Source organism: Xenopus laevis, chromosome 3S (genome assembly GCF_017654675.1).
Source record: "Xenopus laevis strain J_2021 chromosome 3S, Xenopus_laevis_v10.1, whole genome shotgun sequence".
NCBI classification, from domain to species: domain Eukaryota; kingdom Metazoa; phylum Chordata; class Amphibia; order Anura; family Pipidae; genus Xenopus; species Xenopus laevis.
In genome coordinates this window covers 108,875,355-108,896,031 of record NC_054376.1, presented here as the reverse complement: position 1 = coordinate 108,896,031, position 20,677 = coordinate 108,875,355, and the positions used below count along the sequence as shown (strand labels likewise).

The window sequence follows — 20,677 nt, the reverse complement described above, 5'->3', positions numbered from 1 at the left end:
AGCAGTTTCAACAAACCTTTATATCATTACTCAAGTAGTATCTTTAACTTTAATAAGAAATAGGGAATAAATCGTACTGTCTAATATTATAGGTATCTCTAAGATGGCAGAGCATGCACACATGTATTGCATGTTAAAAGAAATGTAATAGTTGTTTCATGCTGCTAGATCAATGCAATGCAATGATACAGTACATGATACAATCCTATTTACTAGATGTACTGTACAGAAATAAGGATTCTGACCTATTTTTAAAATGGGCTTCGTTTTTTCCCCCTCTGGGAGAAGCTTTATTGAACTGTTTGCATGAAAATTTTATATATATTATATAATATATTGTATGCAATTCCTCTATAATATTTGCACATAGACGCTAGACTTAATTATTTAGTTTTCATAATTTTAGTGAGGCTGGCAGAAAGTTTTGTAGAATGCATTAATCCATTGCACAGCTAAAATAATTTTTCCTGTACACCAAATGATAGGTAATTGCAGAGGATATAGAAGATAATGATAAAAGTGCCCATTAACTGTGCAAATGTGGATCCCAACTGTTCCATCAGGCCTATTTACGTAATTGGGTACGTGGAATGTGGGATGCATTTGCCTTGTGCTCAGGCTGGAAAAAAAAAACGCAGACCCATCAGACTTCATCTAGGAAAAATCATGCATCTTCCCCATCCGCATGCATTGGATTATGGGAAGGGGCCCTAAGCAATTTGTTTATAGAAAATATGACCTTAGACCAAGGGCCCACTCTCAAGACTCTATTTACCTCCCTCTTCACTCACCCTATTTATTTTTCCTAGTTTTCTATTAACATGTTATCATCTGTCTTTCCCTCGATTTCTTCTCTTTGTTCTGAATGTAGAATGGTCATGAAAAGCCATTTGAGTTCAATGTTGGGCCAGCAGTAGGGCCACAGGAGCTTTTATGATATTCTGATCTAACAGTCTGACATTGCCTACAACCTATATGTCAACACCCAGTAATGGGTGGGCTTGATCAAGCAGTGACAGTTTTGTGTGCGTGTGTGCATGTGTGTACGTGTGTGTTTGTGTGTGTGTACACACCGAATTCCTGTATTTGACATACTTTCCCTCATTGTTAGGAAATAATGTTGTAGATCCATTCAAGATGTCTACCATTTCTAGTAAATGCCTTGTTTAAACTTTATTGCTGTTGACATTGTTGATGTTGAGCACCCCTCCGGGGGTTCCTGTTCTCAATCTCGAGTCCATAGTAACTTATTCCAATACTTGTTGAATTAATGTGCAATTTTATGCTTACTTACTGTTCTAACTGTATGGCCCGGGTGCATCCAGCCCAAGATCTATCGCTTATATACTGGAGCAGTTCAAATTTCCAAAACACAAAGGATATATATGTATCTCGTAGAAAATCTTACCCGGACTTTGCTGTGACCCTGAGTTCATCACTAAGGAGAACGTTTTCGCTGCACACACCAATCGTTAAGATGGTGCACGCTTGGAGACCAGTTCGAAGGAATCGCTCGTTCTCAAATTGTAAGTAAAACTCGTTTCGTGTCACTGCACTTCCTCAGAGACCTCACCTCCCATTTGGTACACATGTTATTTAAACCCCTCATGGTCCACCCCTACAATTAACATGTTAACCCATTAGTCACATTAAATTAAAAAACAACCCCATGTAAACCATTAAAAACAATCAGTTAATCAAGGACGTGCAGATTAAATCATTTCTCACGTTCTAAACCAAATATTATATATAAGTAAATCCATATTATAATCACTAAAAAGGCCTTTCTGTAATTTCATTTAATAGCTAAATTGCTCAAATCGATACTGTTGTAAATACATTTCATCCAGTTAAGTTACACATTCAATTCAGTACCAAAGTGGATATAAAATAGATACAAAAAACTTCAATTCATTACCTCTCGTTTTTAACTTGTTGCGATTCCTATCAAAAACAAACATCCACAGATTAGAAAAAACAGCTAATGTCAAATACAGAGTTCAAACCATTGGGTTGTCTCGTACACAATTTATAAATCCAATGTGTATCAAGATGTTTGAATAAAGAGTTTTACTTATAATTTGAGAACGATCGATTCCTTTGAAGTGGACTCCAAGAGTGTGCCGTCTTACCGATTGATATGTCCATAAAACAATATCCTTGGACCAGACCAACAAGGCAATGTATTCATTGGAGAGACGTATCTGAATATATAATTAAACTTTAATGTTTATTCAAGTCTTCTACCTTCTCGGAGAAAGCTTCTCCTCCAAAGATATATATAGTGAATAAAGTACCCCCTCTTGTAAAATATAAGGATATTATAAGTTACCGAGGAGTTTCATGACCATATAAAAACACGAGGCCGAAGGACGAGTTTTTTTATCCAGGTCATGGAACTCCACCGTAACTTCTAATACCCTCATATTTTGCAACTGGGTTACGTTATTTATTATAATACACAAGTTTCAGGGAGTCATGTGACAGAAATGACATCACAACTCACCGTTTATAACTGATGACATCAGAACTCACCGTTATTCATGGCCTTTGTGTATTATATACACATATATATCTCCTGCAAAATCACTAGAATTCACATTATCATCTAAGTAAAAATGAATTGGAAAAGTGCTTTTATTTTGTAATTTTTCCTGCGGATGTACAACAAACTTTTAACCTCCATAATCCTTTATTTGTGATGGAACAGCCTTTGCCATGGTAACGCTTGCTACTGCAGTTGTGTAGGTGGCTTAAACGTTGCCCCCTGTATATATTATTGTGTGTATATATTATTGTGAGGAATCAATTCCAACTCTGCTGCCCAGCAATAATTTCCAATCTGCCGTTCGTACTGCCTGCCTGTTGTTAATCCAATAAATAATTGTAATCATTGGGCCACACTTGCATGGCGTGCAGACTCCGCATACACTCTAGAATCAGTTTAGGCAAAGCTTGCCTTCATACTGTGCAATGAATGAGGCATGTTGTGTTTTTTTATAGTATTATGCAGTGATTTACATTTATGGCCAGTTCAAACTAACATTTATATAAGGAAGCAAAAATAATGTAAAAAAATAAAAATTAAAATGTTACTATGCAATGTAATAGATTGCGGCCCCCGAGTAGGTCTAGTTGGATACCCGCTAGTTGAGGGTTGTGTCTGTTTGCTAGGCTCTAGTAGGGCACTCGTACAATTACCTGTAGGTCCAGCTATGATGTACTTGCTTGATTGTTCCTTTGCATTAGGTCTATGCAAGTCTCTGTTTTAGGACATTGTTTGGCATATTGTTTGCCTGTAAAGTTGCTGATCAGATTGTTTAGTGGGCCCACAAATTTTCAGGAGATTGAATTTACCAACATTTTTAACAATTCTGAATAGATTGCAGCTGGAAATTTGGGTTCATTTGGGGAAAAAACAGATGTTGACTTGATTTAAGGACCATTTTTGCCCATGAGTTCCTAGCTTTATAGCTGCTAAAAAGTTGCAGACAATTTCCTCCATGGGCTATAAGTGAAAGATGTTGATGTTATCCAACAAATTAGATTCTGACTCACAGAAGATATGAAAATAGTAAATTTTTCAGGAGCCAGTTGAAGATCACTACGTGAGCCAGCTGAGTAGAAGACATTTTGGTTATAACACATGCACAGCCTGTGGGCTTCTTTTGCTGCATGAGCAGCTACTACACTGCAAGCTCTTGGTGTGTAAACGATGTTTTTTTTTTATGCGATTAGGCAACTAAACTCTTTTACCAGTGGTGACTCAAATTCACTTTCAGTATAGTGGTATTTTTCGGCTGCAATTTAGCGCCAGTGTATTATTACCATTAATGGTAATTCTAAGGTCATATGTACTCCAGTGAGTTTAATCCGACCTCTATGGACCCAGATCAGTTTGTTGGATAAGTATAGTGCAGTGATCCCCCAACCAACCAGTAACTCGTTAGCAACATGTTGCTCACAAACCCCTTGGTTTGCCAGTGGCCTCAAAGTAGTTGCTCATTTTTAAATTACTGGCTTTGAGGCAATTTTTCGTTGCATAAAAACCAGGTGTACAAACAAACAGAACCTTCTCTAGGCTGTCAATTCACACAAGAGCTACCAAATAGCCAATCACAGCACTTATTTTGCACCCCAACTCTATTGCTCATGGGTAAAAAAGGTTGGGTACCCCTGGTATAGTGAATACTGGCATCTTTGCCTACCATTGATGTCAGATGTAAATTCAGATTATAACAGATTATGTCCAAATCAGCTTGGACTGCTGAGAAAAATGTTGGTGTATGCTATACTAATGGTTAGGTACTATATAATCCAGGCATTTGTATGATAAAAGTGAATTTCATTATTACATTTCAACATATTGCTCCTTTTCCGTGTACATCCTTACATTAATTATTTGCTCTTTATTAAACCGTTTTTATGCACATAGAACTTTTGTAAAGTTTCCTTCAAAAAGGAACCAGCGCAGATATAGAGTTGTTAAGATTATGTTGAAGCCCATTCTCCGATTTTAGAAGGTCTGTTCTTGTTTCTTATTTTCCAGGATAATCTTCTCTCCAGTAATCCCTTCTGCTCATGCCATGAATGTACTGTCCATAAGTGGGTTGAATATAGTTTGCTTGAAAACTCATTAAGAATTCTGCGTGATCCTCTAGAAATCCCAGTGATTTGATCAATCAGAGCACAGCGAGATGATTTCGTAGAAGCCCTGTCTAGTGTGACTTTAGCCTTAAACCAAAGTATAATTGCGCGTTATTTGTCCGTCTTTTACACATCACTGATTGGATTGCCAGCACAGCCTGTATCAGTGGTGGAAAAATGCATTCTAGGCCTTTTGTGGGGTTTATGAAACGCTAAATCTTGAATTAGAAACTATGGGCCAGGTTCTATGTAATGAGAAATACACCTACTATTTGTATTTTTCTATTTCAATTTAGTTTTTATGTGATAAGCCGCAAGATGTTTTTTTGTGCACCATTCAGAGACTGCTAGTGAATTTGTTGTCGTAGTCAGTGTGGGACTAGACTTTTTCTGAATCATTAAATATATACCCAATAGGATTGTTTTGCCACCAGTATGGATGCATGGATTCATGCTACTATTTTACTACAGAGAAAAAAAAATGTAAAAATTTTTTTTTCTATTAATGTCACCATTATTATTACTCTTTGGAAGATGGTCTTCCCATAAAACAGAGATTTCTGGATAATGGGTTTCAGGATAATGCACAGTATTTTTGTTTTTGCAAGGTGGTGAGTTTAGCCTGCATTGGCCAGGGCCTCTAAGTGCCTGAGCACTTAATCCATTATCCTGGTAAATGAGGCCCTGAAAGTATTTTTCTTTTGGGATTTTTATGTGTTAAGCCAAAATAATATAGTGCTTTACTTAAATGTTCCAATAAACAGTATGCTATTTCCTATTAAAGTTGGGATTTTTCACCAAATTCAAAAATGTACTGAAATTTCACAGAATAACCAAATAAAGAAATATGCATCTGAAAGGAATGGTACATAGGTAGTGATGGGCGAATTTGTGCCGTTTCGCTTCACCGAAAAATTTGCGAATTTCGCGCGAAATTGACGCCGGCATCTGTTTTTTCGAAAAACAAATTTTTGACGCCGACGTTTTTTTTCCGCAAATTTATTCGCCTGACGCGAATCGCGCAAATTCGCCGCAAATTCGCGCCTGGCGAATAAATTCGCCCATCACTATACATAGGCCCTGAATATTAAAAAAAATACACACTTGGCTCTGTTCTCTCTCTCTCTCTCTCTCTCGCTAGCTTTTGGCAGCCTGAATGAATTGCAGAAGATCATCCCTTGATTAGATAAATATCTTTGTCTGAGTTGTGTCAGAGCTTTAATTTACTGAGCAGTGCGTCACAGACTACTTAGCCTTTTACACCCAAACATACAGTAATTCTTCAGCCTACAGAACCGTGTGCCCATGGTAACCTGTCAGAATAGAAACTTACTAGAAAGTGATTGCAGGGCCAGCAAATGTTAAGTATTACTGCCATAAACTGTAGGTTTCACTGGATCAGGGTCTGATGTGACTGACTATCAGAGATGTAATCTAAATACCTTCATCTTACAGTAAGGGGCTGATTCACTAAATTCGAGTGAAGGATTTGAAGTAAAAAAACTTTGAATTTTGAAGCATTTTTTGGGCTACTTCGACCATCGAATGGGCTAGTTCGACCTTCGACTACGACTGCGACTTCGAATCGAAGAATTCGAAGTAAAAATCGTTCGACTATTCGACCGTTCGATAGTCAAAGTACTGTCTCTTTAAAAAAAAACTTCGACCCCCTAGTTCGGCAGATAAAAGCTACCGAAGTCAATGTTAGCCTATGGGGAAGCCGTTCGATTCGAAGGATTTAATTGTTCGATCGAAGGAATAATCCTTCGATCGTACGATCGCAGAATTTGCGCTAAATCCTTCGACTTCGATATTCGAAGTCGACGGATTTCAATTCCTAGTCGAATATCGAGGGTTAATTAACCCTCGATATTCGACCCATAGTGAATCAGCCCCTAAGGGTATGGGCAGACGCTAAGATTCGGGGAGATTTAGTTGCCCGGTGACAAATCGCCTCTTCTTCGGGCGAATAATCTCCCCGAAAAGCCTTCCCGCCGGCTAGTAAATCACGGGATTGCACTCGGAGGGCTTTGTTTTCTGAAGTCGCCAGAAGTTTCCTCGTGAGGCAACTTGATCCATTATATTTTAAATTATTGATTATTGTACTATCCCATTTTTTATTGATTTAAGGTTCTTAGCAGCTTTGTATAGAATACTGGTTCCAAGTGTGCCTTGTACGCACCTGTTGTATTCTTAGGAGCTTTGTAAGTATTAATTAATTGCACATTGTCCACTAGCGCAAATTAGTGTTTAAATATCATAGTCATTGTGAACAAGTTCACAACTTGTATATGGTGACCCCGACATATTTGAATGAGGGGCCCATTGTAAATGCCCTGGAGGAGTTGTCTGTTGGACCTGATGTATATATCTATGGGGAAATGTTTTGGTTTAGAGACCCGAGTATTGTGTATAGGCAAATTGTGCATTTAAATTAGAGGGGTACTTGTTAAGAGCCTAAAGTCTGGCAAGACAGTATGATTTGTTCAAACACATGTCTGCGGGACTCGGCATAGGGCCTTGGGTCCATTTAATATTGGAAACAACTTCACAGAATCAAAGGCGGAATTGCCATGACTAATTGAAAGGTTGGTAAATGAACACCTTAGATATATCTTTTTGGATCTGCCTGGCACGCGGCCATGCTAATCTTGTGATACTATACTAGTCAGATGTCTGTCCAGTACTTTGGCTAGTAGTTTTCCATCACTATTAATAAGACAGATAAGCCTTTATAAGGTGAAGTTTTTTGTTTTAGTAAGGAATAACAGTTTTAAAATATCACCAGTGACGTTTGCCTCCAGTGTTAAAAAAAAATATTTTTTTCTCCATGCTTCCAGCTAGACTGCTATTGGTTTCCCTGATCTGTTGTGTAAAAAGGTTAATTTCTTGGTGTTTTTATAGTTGGTTGGGAGATAAAATGGTTCGTTTTTCTGCCACTCATTAGCCGTGGTTAGGTGTGTGCCGCATAACTGTTACAATAGCAACAGTTGTTGGGCTTAAGTGTATGTGTCTTGCGTGTTCTAGCTAAGGCCTCCAGATCGATATGAATGATTAGAATGATTATACACACTTTTATTTTTCATTTCTGTTTCTACTTGCCAGGACTACAGAGGTTTTACAAACCCTCCTTGTGGTCAGTATATATTAATGCATTGTGCATTTTGCAGAAAAAGTAACTGTATAAGTGAAGTAAATCAGTAAATATCCCAATGCATGGAGCAATTGGCTGATGTTGTGGGAATTAGGAAGGCTCTGACAAAATTCAGAACATGCATAGTAATGGGGGGGGGGGTACTATGGGCAATTCCCTATAGAATCGCCATATACTGTAAGTGAATGAATGTATTTCCCAGCATCTGCTGTAGGCAAAAAATGTGGGCTACCACAACCAACAGGTGGCATATTAAAGGGGCCCTGTGAACAAGTGTATATTAAGGAGAAGCAGAGTAAAGAAGGCATCACCTGACACTAGGACTAGTATTTGACAAAGAAGTATGGTAGATCTGCCTCGTAAAGACCCAATATGGAGTAGCTTCACCAGTGGCGTAACTACCAGGGGTGCAGGAGGTGCAATCGCACCAAGGCCCATACCCCCTTGGGGCCCAATGGATAATAACAGTTATTGCAGGAGGCTGGGAAGGGGAGATTTTACAGCGTGCATGCCAACAGCGCGATTCAAAGACGGTAGGGCCCGACTGGGGCCCACCCTGTACCAGGGCACGCTGGCAAGTAGCTACGCCACTGAGCTTCACATTCCCTGTTAACCTTGTTAAGAATTAATAAAAACAATAGGCACAAAGTATGTACAGTACAAGGCCTATTCATTGAACTCACGCTTACAAGGGGGTACTGCCGATTAGCCAAATGCAGTGCCATGTAGAAACAAATTGAATATAAAGTAACTTTAAGACATGGCGTCTAATTTATTAAGCATCATTATTTTTACAGTCTTTACTGCTCTTCAAGTCATCATGTTGGCAAGTTCACGTTGCCGCAACAGATAAGGAACAGGAAGAGACGTGATCAGGAACTACTCCCCTTCAGTTGCTGCAGTTATAACACTTGAGCTCTTGGCCAAAACAAACCAAACAATAAGAAAGTGTCCATAAATGTGTATGGTTACACAGTATACAGTTACAGTATACAGTTACGGTATCTGTCTATTCAGCCCACAGGCTGGGCCTTCAGATATCAAATAGTATTAACCAGTAAATGACTACCTTAAAGCAGTCAAACACATTCTGCTGAATTGAACAAACTCATCTGCTTTGAACAAAAATGTGATAATTCATGAAACATGCTTCTGACAGTTTGGAAAGTTCTAAGTGACGGCAATAAAAATGTAATCCTTTAGGACGGCTCCGTGCAGTTGTTAGTAGATCTGCTTCTGCGTTCCTTTTATTTAGTCCAAGCTCAATTAAATTTGTTTGCTTGAGATGTAATGAAATGGTATTTCTGCCAGTTGTGTAAAGACAGCGTGTGTAGTGGTTAAATAGAGAACTGGTTTTGTTGCACAATTGGTTCCAACTATGCAGAAAGCTCCAAAACAATTATTTACGTCTTGTAATTATGTAATATTGGTAATATTCCTAATAACAAAACCATGGCCTTTTTATTCAATTTTGTGCCCCTGCACGTTGCAAAAATTTGAGTTTTAATTGAAAGAGTTCAGTGTCAGATCCCTGTATAACCGTATTTAATTTGGAATTTGTTTCTTGCAGTTCCACCTCTCTCCTTGAGAGAGAACTTTGGTACTGAGCTGTGGTGCAAGGCCAATTGATTTGTATGGCCTTATATAATTATATAATACATTTTATAGAAGCTTTTTGCATTTTAGAGTTATTTGCTTTTTCAATGCTGTGACATCTCAAACATCTCAAGAAGTATCACTTGACAAATACAAACTAACCCATAATATCCAGTTAGCTTAATGGAGAAGGAGGTCTTCTTCAGTCTGAATACTGACTGTCTTCTTACGGGAAATAGCCCAGAGATTTCTAGGAGAAAAAGAGCTCCTGCACTGTTACCGGCTTAAGCTTCTTTTAGAAATGAAATGTTTTGCGTGTTCTGATACTAATCATTGATCATTGTTACGAGTCATGTCTCGCTCACCATAAATGTTGGGTGGCCCGGGTGCCCACTGCCCCGGACCCTGCTCTTAAGCTTTTACCAATGGACTTCCATAACATTCCTCCACATTAAAACAAGGTAAAGAAAAGTGGTATCTTACCCTACAAACGTTGTGACCCGGGTGCAGCTGCCTCAAGTCCGTCACTAGGGGGAACGCTGACAGCCAAACTGTAATGTGAAGGCAGCGCACTCCTGGGTGTCCGAAAAAATCACTCGTCTCCAGACCAGAAGTAAAATCATACACTTTATTTCAACATAGTATTAATCAAACATAGCGTCTGAGGTCTGACGCGTTTCGTCTCTGAGGAAGTGTTCTATCACGAAACGCGTCAGACCTCAGACGCTATGTTTGATTAATACTATGTTGAAATAAAGTATATGATTTTACTTCTGGTCTGGAGACGAGCGATTTTTTCGGACACCCAGGAGTGCGCTGCCTTCACATTACAGAAATAGCCCAGAAACAGCATATTTTGATGTTGGGTGTGTCAGTAAGAAATACCTGGTCCTGAGGAAGCCACGTAGCAGCAAGATTGATCATCAATATAATGAGAAAAACAGAAAGGCACGAGAAAAAGGGTGGTGAGAAAATGACAGATAAGTTTATGAGAAGAACTGAAAACAGATTTTAAGATGGAGGAAAAATGACAATATACAGGATAAAAAAAAGAGTATGAAACTGTAAAAATAAAGAAAAAAGCTCGAGTGACACAGAGTAGGTGGTAAAAGGAACTCCATGGCACGAGATGCCAGTATTTGTGGTTTTCAGCATAAACACCAGGATGCCAAGTAAACTACATATTATTGAGCTCTATCTGTATTTGCGGCATTGTCTGCTGGTAACGTAATTACATTGTGTATTGACTATCACTCCGGCTACAATTTGCATGTCAATTGCTTTTCTGCCTGGATTTTTTTCCTAAAAGTTGAATAAAATTCTTCCGAGCGGAATTGTGGGGAATGAAAAAAAAACAGAAATGCATGTTGGGTAAAACATGACCTCACCCTAAAGGGGGTTGTTCACCTTTTAATTAACTTTTTGTATTATATAGAGATTGATATTCTGTGAAAATTTGCAATTCATTTTCTTTTTTTATTATGTGTGGTATTTGAGTTATTTAGCTTTCTATTGAGCAGCTCTCCGGTTTGCAGTCAAGTTGCTAGGGTCCAAATTACCATAGCAACCATGGATTTGAATAAGAGACTGGAGTATGAATAGTAGAGGGTCTTAAATAGAAAGAAGAGTAATAATAAGTAGCAATAACAATACATTTTTAGCCTCGCAGAGAATTTGTTTTTTTTACAATGGGTCAGTGACCCCCATTTGAAAGCTGAAAAAAGAAGGCAAAAAAAAAAAAGAGAAATATAAAGGCCAAATAAGTTGCTTAAAATTAGCCATTTTATAACATACTAAAAGTTAACTTAAAGGCAGACCACCCTTTAATATTTCCAGATGCCTGTGTATTATTTAAGAGGCCATCTGAATTTGCATACACAGGCATTTCCTTTATATAATGTCGCTTACAATTACTTTTTTAATTTATTGCTAGTGTACTGGAGGAAAAGAGAAAATAGCATGTGACAAGAGTAATAGGCCAAGTTGTATATTGGCTAAATATATAATGGAGCCTGTTATGTTTTCAGCCTCCTGCTGTGTTTCATCTGGCACCACTTTATTTCTTGCTTATAATCATCGAAGTGTTTAGATTCACATTATTTTCATACTAGTTTGAATCCACTGCCAACATCTGAACAATTGGTGACTTCATGGGCTCATTTACCTGTTTGACGGATATATTTATAAACAAATATTTTAATACAGAAATCTATTTCTGCCAGGAAGCCAGCATTGTTATAAGTGGATGCCCTTGAGAGTTGCAAGTGAAGGATATAGGCAGAGGAAATGCAGGGAAGTCTTGTACTAAAGAACATTTCATGATACACATCTGAAACTGCCTGGATAGTTACTATGTTTATTCTGTACTGTATACGGAATGCCTCATACGGACATAGATGGAAGTGGTATGGGCAAAAACATACTTATTTTTGCTTGGCAAGCTCTTATACAGCTGCTTGTCAGGTGAATTACAGGTATAGGATCTATTACCCAGAATGCTCAAGACCAGAAGTTTTCAGGATAAGGGATCTTTCTGTAATTTGAATTTTCATAACTTAAGTCCACTAAAAAATCCCTTATGAATTAAACCTAATAGGATTGTTTTACCTGTTTTGCCTCCAATAAGGATACATTATATCTTAGAATCAGATACAAGATACTGTTTTTTTTTATTACAGAGCAAAATGAAATCATTTTTAAAGGAGACGGAAAGGCTAAAATTTATTAAGCTTTATCAGAAAGGTCTATATAAATAAACTGGTAAACCCTCAAAGTAATGCTGTTCTGAGTCCCCTCTCAAAAGAAACACTGCATTTCTTTCCTGCTATTGTGTACACATGGGCTTCTGTATCAGACTTCCTGTTTTCAGCTTAAACCTCCAGGGCTAGGGCTTGAGCATGCTCCTTCTCCCCTCCCCTTACCCCCCCCCCCCTGCTGTAATCTGAGCCCAAAACTATAAGTGAGCAGGGAGAGACTCAGGCAGGAAGTGATGTCACACCAAGCTAATATGGCAGCTGCTATCCTAAACAAACAGAGGGAGCTTCTAGAGCTGTTTACTCAGGTATGTTAAAGCATTCTGCAGAATAAATATAGTGTTGTAGCTTGCACTATTGTGGATAATCTATTGGCGATAAACTGACTCGGTAGCTTTCCTTCTCCCTTAAAATTTTAATTATTTGATTAAAATATAGTCTATGGGAGATGGCCATCATGTAATTCAGAGCTTTTTGGATAACGGGTTTTCGGATAATGAATACCATACCTGTACTATGTTTATAGAGTCGGTTTTGATAAGTGCTTGAAGTGTGCAGTGTGAACATGTCTCTTTTAAAGAGGATGTAAAGGCAAAAAAATAAAATCCCATTTTTACTTTCTTTAATGAAAAAGAAATCTATCTTTAATATACTTTAATTAAAAATGTCTACCATTTTTATAAGAAACCTGACTGTATGCAGGGAAATTCTCCCTTTGTTTTACTTGCTCTGACTGCTGCAGATAGGAAACTTCAGTTCCCTAACTGCTTTACAGGGAAATGATCATACTTTCAAACAGCAGGGAGGTGGACTTCCAGAACTGGAGCAGCTTTGTTTGCTTCCCTGTAGAGCAGCCGGCGGCCATGTAGAGATTTGTATTGGCAGACCCAATTTAGTCTGCATATTCTGATTATTAATGAGTCTTCCTGTATTGGCTTCTATGTCAAAAATTATTTGAATTGTGCTATTTTGATAATTTATAATGATCCCTAATCTTAGCCTCCCAATTGAAGCCCAGACCACACTGAGCATGTGCATGGTCTTGGTCTTGCAAAGATTGTAAACAAAGTTAAAAGATGATAGCCCCCTGCGGCCAATTTTGAAAGCATAAATCATTTGTTTAGTTAGGATTCTGGTGCAGTAAGTTCATGTTTATATTTAGTATTCAAAATACAGCATTCCTAGCATTATTCTATTTTAGACTTTAGTTCCCCTTTAAAGACACTCCTGGTCCATTGTTGAGGTGGGAGTTCTGCCAATATTTTAAGCAGACAGCAGTTAGTGATTAGCTTATTCACCTAAGGTAAGAACTGTGCTCTGAATGAAGCTCATTATGGTTCTGGTTATAAAAACAAATGCCACCGATTTTATGAGGTTTTATTGAATCTTTAGTATACCTTTTGTGAAAATGAACTTTTCCATCTGCACAGCTTGCCACTGAGATTGCTTTTTATGTATCTGTATCATAAGTGTTTCCAGTGTATCTTGGCCAGAACAGATTGATGGGGGAAAAGGTTATCCAATAATTGCCTCTTAATCTTTGTTCAACATAATCACCTGATCAGCCCCTGCAGCCAACTGTAATTTACGGTTTGTTTTCCATATTGTATTCACTTTGCAATTTCTCTCTCTGCTTTCTTTGCAGCGTTGCTGCTCATCACAAGCAAAACTTGATGACTGTAGCCAACCTTGGAATTGTTTTTGGGCCAACGCTATTACACCCCCAGGAAGAGACGGTGGCAGCCATCATGGATATTAAATTCCAGAACATTGTGGTTGAAATTATAATTGAAAACCATGAAAAGGTATTTTTGTTTGTGTCTTTAGACTTTTTATGGGTAATAACAGGGATTTAAAAATTAAAAAAAACCCTTAAAGACCGTTTCATATAATGCTCACTTAGCATAGTAGAACATTCTAAAATGAATTTTTAATTGAAAGATACTGCAGTTTTGTTTTAGGGGCAGACAATTATACTTAAATATCTAAGGTTCCCTTCACCACAGATAGATTGAGCATTGTTAAGGCAACATATAAAAGAGATGGCTGCTTTTTGCATAACTGAGCCCACACCCTCCACAATTAAATTCAGGACTTCTGCTTCAAAGAAACAATAGAAATAACTGTAATGCCTTTTCAGTTGTATACTCTTTATTAGTATGAGCTTAAAGTGAACCTGCCACCCAGACATAAAAAGCTGTATAATAAAATTCCTTTTCAAATAAAACATGAAATCCAATTTCTATTTTTATTAAAGCATTTAAAGCTGTTGTAAACTCATTTAAAAGTCTCAGCTGTCAATCAAATATTGTCTGCCCCATCTCTATGTCTTAGGCATAGAGGCGGGGCAGACAATTACTTTCACTTTCCATTCAGCACTTCCTAGATATCACTGCTCTCCCCACATCCCCCCCGTTCTCTTTACCATTTAATTGTGTAGCCAGTGCATGGGGATGGACATCAGGTCCCCCATTCTGGTACACAAACAAGATTCTGAGATGATACAAGGCTTGTCTTAATAACAGTGTCCACAAAATGGCTCCTGCCTGCTTGTTGTAATTATGAATTCTCAGACTGAAGGAAACAAGATTCAAATAGTTTATATAGTGTAAATAAGGCTAATTTTGCTTGACTAATGTGATAAAATAGGATTTTGAATATTTTTTTGGGTGACGGGTCCCCTTTAATGGTCTCTAATACAATGAATATTATTTTTCTAAATGCATTTGAATAAAGCTAGATCCTAGTTATAACTACATACAGTATATACATATATTTATTTACAGTGGTGCTTGAAAGCCTGTGAACCCTTTAACATTTTCTATATTTTTAAACGTCCTAAAAGTAGATGATGAAGACCTAGTTAAACTAATGAAACACAAATTATTTTATTTATTTTGGTATTTATTGAAAAAAAAATGATCCAATAACATATCTGCGTGTGACAAAAGTAAGTGAATCATTATTCACTTACTTTCTCTTAGTATTTGGTGTGACCCCCCCCCTTGTGCAGCAATAAATGCAACTAAACATTGAGGTAACTGTTAATCAGTCCTGCACATTGACTCAAGCTTATTCCTCCATACAGAACAGCTTCAGCTCTTGGATGTTGGTAGGTTTAAGGTGGCCATAGACGCAAAGATCCGCTCGTTTATCAACACTGAGCAATGGGTAGTTACCTATAGCAACCAATCAGTGATTACCTTTTTAAAGCCAGCTGCAAGTAGAACAATGAAAGCAGAAATGTGATTGGTCGCCATGGGTAACTAGAACTTGTTTCAAAGTTAGATGATATTTTAGGTCACATTCATAAATAATATAACATACGTACTTACAGGGCTGGGCAAATTCAGCAAGCAAGATGTTTGACTGTGTACTTGTTCCTGAGCATTTGTGAGTGTGTTTACACAAAAGTTGTGTGAGATGTAGCTGTGTGATGTCACATTTTGCTCCATCGGTTGTTGGCTGGTACAATACTACTGGCATGACCAACAGATCATAATGATTAGCGTAAAGGACTTTTTTTCATATATATTTTCTACCTAACATGCCTTTTTGATGTTCAAAAAGCAAAACTGACATCTGTGGCTGCGTTTATCCTTATACACATAAATACACTTTAACCTTGAGGTTTAATCATTATGACCCCAGTACACAGAACAGCCTTTATTTTCTCTTTCAGCAGAGAGCCAATAGAGAAGCCGTGTATAATGTAAGCATGACGTAGGCTAGCAGCAGCTGTATACTTTGTAACAATTCATGGTAGGAATAATAAAGCTGTGTACCTGTATAGGTATGGGATCTGTTTTCCAGAATGCTAATGACCTGGGGCTTTGTGGATAAGGGGATCAGAATACCAGTAAAAAAAAACAATTCAATATTAAATAAATACAAAATTGTTTTGCCTTCAGTAAGGATTATTTATATCTTAGTGGAGATGATAAACAAGGTTTTTTTTAATAATAATTGTAATTATTTGGTTATAATGGAGTCTAGGGTTATAATGGGTTTCTGCATAATGTATTCTATTCCATACCTATAATACCATCTTTCTTTCTAATAAAACAGTAGAGAAACCCAGCAGAATGCAGATTGTAGCATGTGCTCAGCCCAAAGCTCTCTGCAAAGGGTGTGACCCGACAGCAATGCATCTGGATGAGTTACTTGCTGTGTAAGTGCAGTGAAGATGCTCTGTTTGTTCAGCCTAGAGTTCATTGCCCCCCCCCCCCCCCCCCCCCTGTCTGTGCCTTGCTCTCAGCATCTGTCAGCCACGGACAAAGGTCTCCATCTTGATCCATGTGTATATAATATGTTTACCCTGCCAGCATTGTGTTTTATTAGTGGCTATTGAATCTTTCCAAAGCAATTAACCACTGCTTAACTCTAAATCTGTCAATGGGATGAAGTGTAGAGATGGAGTGTTGAGCCTTGATATAACGCTCTGCAGTTTGGCTGCAGCTAGCAACTAAAGGGGTAGCAACTAGGCAGTGGTTTGAATGAGAGACTGGAAGATGAATTTAGGAGAAGACATGAACAGAAACATAAGTAATTCAAATTAACAATAATTCTGTAGCCCTATAAAGCAATTGCTTTTCTGTCTGCCAGGGTCAGTGACCCTATTTGAAAGTTGGAAAGAAGAAGTAGAGGAAGGCACATTATTTCAAAGCTATAAAAAAAATTGAATAAACGAAATTAATTAAATTATAGAACAGTTGAAAAGTTGTTAAGCATAGGGCATTCTGTAACATACTATAAGTTAAAGGGATACTGTCATGGGAAAAAAATTTTTTCCAAAATGAATCAGTTAATAGTGCTGCTCCAGCAGAATTCTGCACTAAAATCCATTTTGCAAAAGAGCAAACAGATTTTTTTATATTCAATTTTGAAATCTGACATGGGGCTAGACATTTTGTCAATTTCCCAGCTGCCCCAAATCATGTGACTTGTGCTCTGATAAATTAAATCACTCTTTACTGCTGTACTGCAAGTTGGAGTGATATGACCCCCCTCCCTTCCCCCCCCAGCAGCCAAACAAAAGAACAATGGGAAGGTAACCAGATAGCAGCTCCCTAACACAAGATAACAGCTGCCTGGTAGATCTAAGAACAACACTCAATAGTAAAAACCCATGTCCCACTGAGACACATTCAGTTACATTGAGAAGGAAAAACAGTAGCCTGCCAGAAAGCATTTCTCTCCTAAAGTGCAGGCACAAGTCACATGACCTGGTGCAGCTGGGAAATTGTCAAAATGTCTAGCCCCATGTCAGATTTCAAAATCGAATATAAAAAAATCTGTTTGCTCTTTTGAGAAATGGATTTCATTGCAGAATTCTGCTGGAGTAGCACTATTAACTGATGCGTTTTGAAAAAAACATTTTCCGATGACAGGATCCCTTTAATATAAAGGTGAACTACCCCTTGAATGACTATTAACTATTTGATGTAAATTAATGCTCTTGTGACATTGTTCTTGTTATTCGTTTAGTTCTTGTTACATTGTTGTTATAAATGTGTTTTAGTTCTATTGCCTTGCTGATAGATAAACATGATACACATGAAATGAGTCCCTCATAGGGTTCCCTGTTATAGCGACTGCATCAGTAAATGGTAAACTGTCACGGAAAAGAGGTAAGTCACGGAAAAGCGGGGTATTGTTTGTAAGAGACAAAATGGGTTTTAATAATTACAGACGGGCACATACATAAAGCACTTGTAGGCTACACTTTTCACTAAGTAAAAATCCAGCACAAGGAACAGCTCAATGTTGTGATAGGGGGCGTTTATTTGATCACATGTTAAGTACAGCCTTGTATTGGCGTCTTGAACCTGCAGATAATTTTCAAGGGTAGAAAAGGTGCATATGGTGTGCATGGGACATATACCTTCATGCCCCTCAAATGGCAAGGTCTATGGGCACCTACCAGTTCTCCATTCTGGAGATCCCATAAGTGGTGTCGGACAGCGCATTGCCTCTATTAGTAAATGAACCCTACCAACTTAACTACGTAATGTCTTCTTGGTCAAAGAGTCAAATATATTGCAATGTAAAACATATCCAACATTTAAAGTCCGACTGCCATTCAGCAGTGCCTCTTAAATGTAACAGAAGAAGTAATATTACATTCCTTACATAAAACCAAACTTTTTAGATCTACCTTTAACACAGTATAAGCAAAGTAGCAGTCTGTGACCCACAGGAAATTGTCCCATCTGTCTGTTCTGGCCAAGACTTGGCAGATGGTAGACTTTGCCAACATAATTTACTGTTGGTTAATAATTCAACTCTTATTAAATGTAGTACTGGCTTATTTTTAAGCCGTACAAATAGCTTAGCTGTGATTACACTGTGTTTCATTAATGGCGCAAATTCTCAAATACACTATACATAGAATTTTTTTTTGTTCTCAGCAGGACTAGTTTAAAGGTAGGAGAAAATGGGTATTGGCCCTGGGGTTTAAACACCAGTAATGCCCATAAAGAGTTGAATTGTGGATAAAAGTGCCAAATGTGAAAGGGTAGTATAAGCCGTAGTATATCTTGTGGGATTCAGGTTATACATGATTGATTGGGGCTACCAATCTTTGACTCTGGACCTGCTTCTAGGAAATCCACTAAGAAAATAAGCCAAAGATTTATTGTGTATAAAAGACTGTATTAAATGCTACAAGCAGAGGGATAAAGGAATTATTAACATGTTCTCGTGCTGAAATGATTAAGATTACTTTTGTGCATAAAGGGAAATTTTTTGACACAGAGCTTTTTACATCTATTTTTCTTATTATGGGGGGTAGTCAGAAGTCCTGCAGCGAGTCGGGCACCCGCGGGTGTTACCCGCAAAAACCTGTGGTACCCTGCGGGTTGCAGGTAGAGTTTCCAGGGTGCGGGAATAGACGCGGGTCGGCAGTTCTGCAGGTCGGGTCGCGGGTCTTCTCAATAGCGATTTTTACTCCTTTTTTCTGATCACGCCTACTTACGATGATGTCACTTACAGTTTACAATGACAGCACTTCCTGAATCTTGATGGTCAGCGGAGTGCGGGTCCATTATATTTGATAAGGTACTTGCAGGTCGGGTAGCAGGTCCAAGCGGGTAAGAATGCGGGTTGCGGGTACGGGTTGGGGGCGGGTTCCAAAAAATGGACTGCGCAGGACTCTAGTCAGTAATGCGATAGTTATATGTTAAAAGGATCTACAGTAAAACAGTGTAACCCTTATAAAACATCAAACTTTATGTTCTGCATTCCTGATCTAAATCACAATGAAATTGTTTTTGTGATATTGCCATGCTCGTAAGTGCTCAAAACAAAAGCCTTGTGGAAGATTTGTGTGTGTTTATTTTATCTTACATTTGAAGGTAACTACACTTGCAAAACCAATGCATACAAAACAGTTAAATAAGGTCAGGTACCTTAAGGGAGCCGCTGTAGACCCGCTGATATATATCAGTACACCTTCAAGGGTAGTTTGCGTATTCAGTAGATATTAGTGATAAGAAATGATGTTTGTTTTCCTCATATAAAAAATGTATTTATATTTCTATTCAGGGTCGCCATTAGAAATCACGGGGCCCCATACAACAACATTTTCAGGGCCCCGGCCCCCAGGTCTCACCCACTCCACACTACATTTTAAAGACCATACAGACATCAGCACTAAAATAGGTAACCCCCTCCCCCCCACCCACACACACACAAGTTATAAAAAGCTATTGATGGTCAGGGCCCCCTTATAAGTTAAAAAAAAAAAACTGTGGTTCCAGGGCCCTCCCATAAAAGTTTTTTTAAAAAAAAATTGGTGGTCAGGGTCCCCCTACAAATTAAAAAAAACATTGGTGCCAGGGCCCCCCTTACAAGTGAAAAAAAAAATTGGGGCCCCAGAGAATATTTAAAAAAAAACATTGTTGGCAGGGGGCTATAGAGTATTAAAATAATACATTGGTGGCCAGGGGATAAACAAAAAAAACACACATTGGTGTTCAGTAGAATTGAACTCGTGGCTTTAGAACTTCAACTTCGCCTCCTTTCCTGACATTGGGGCTTTTCTCTGCTTCAGGACTTAAATTTCGGCTGTTTTTGTGACATTGGCTCTTTTCAACGCTTCAGGACTTCAATTTCGGGTCTTTTCGCCTCTTCGGCAGTTTTTCGTGACTTCCGGTCTTTTTGCCGATTTGGCACTTCTGCTTCGGCTATTTTCGGGACTTCGGTTTTTTTTGCCACTTCGGGACTTCAGCTTCGGGTCTTTTCGTGGCTTCGGGTCTTTTTGCCTCTTCGGCTTTTTGGCAGTTTGGGACTTCGGAAGGGCGGCACGGCTTCGGTGCTGTCAAGGGGGACCCGGCTCTTTGGAAAAGTTTAGCACTGCCGGGCCCCCACTCAGTTTCTTTGCAGTTTAAGCTGTGCAGCAACATGACTTGGTGTATCATTGGACAATGCTAGTTGGATTGTCAGGGACAAAAAAAGATAAAAAATAAAGGCATTAATCAAGTACTGTGTAATTAGGGCAAAAGCTTTTTATTAAGACTGCACATTT

General features: G+C 38.3%; 1 protein-coding gene across 3 annotated transcripts in view; it reads left to right on the top strand.

Annotated features, from left to right (window-relative positions):
* The window catches only part of arhgap26.S (Rho GTPase activating protein 26 S homeolog), a 318,698-nt gene that overhangs the window by 181,507 nt on the left and 116,514 nt on the right, over nt 1-20,677 (top strand). For all 3 annotated transcript variants that reach the window (XM_018256176.2, XM_018256175.2, XM_041588729.1), the window contains exon 18: nt 13,796-13,955. In XM_018256176.2, coding sequence (XP_018111665.1) covers nt 13,796-13,955 — 160 coding nt within the window. The remainder of the gene's footprint in view (nt 1-13,795; nt 13,956-20,677) is intronic.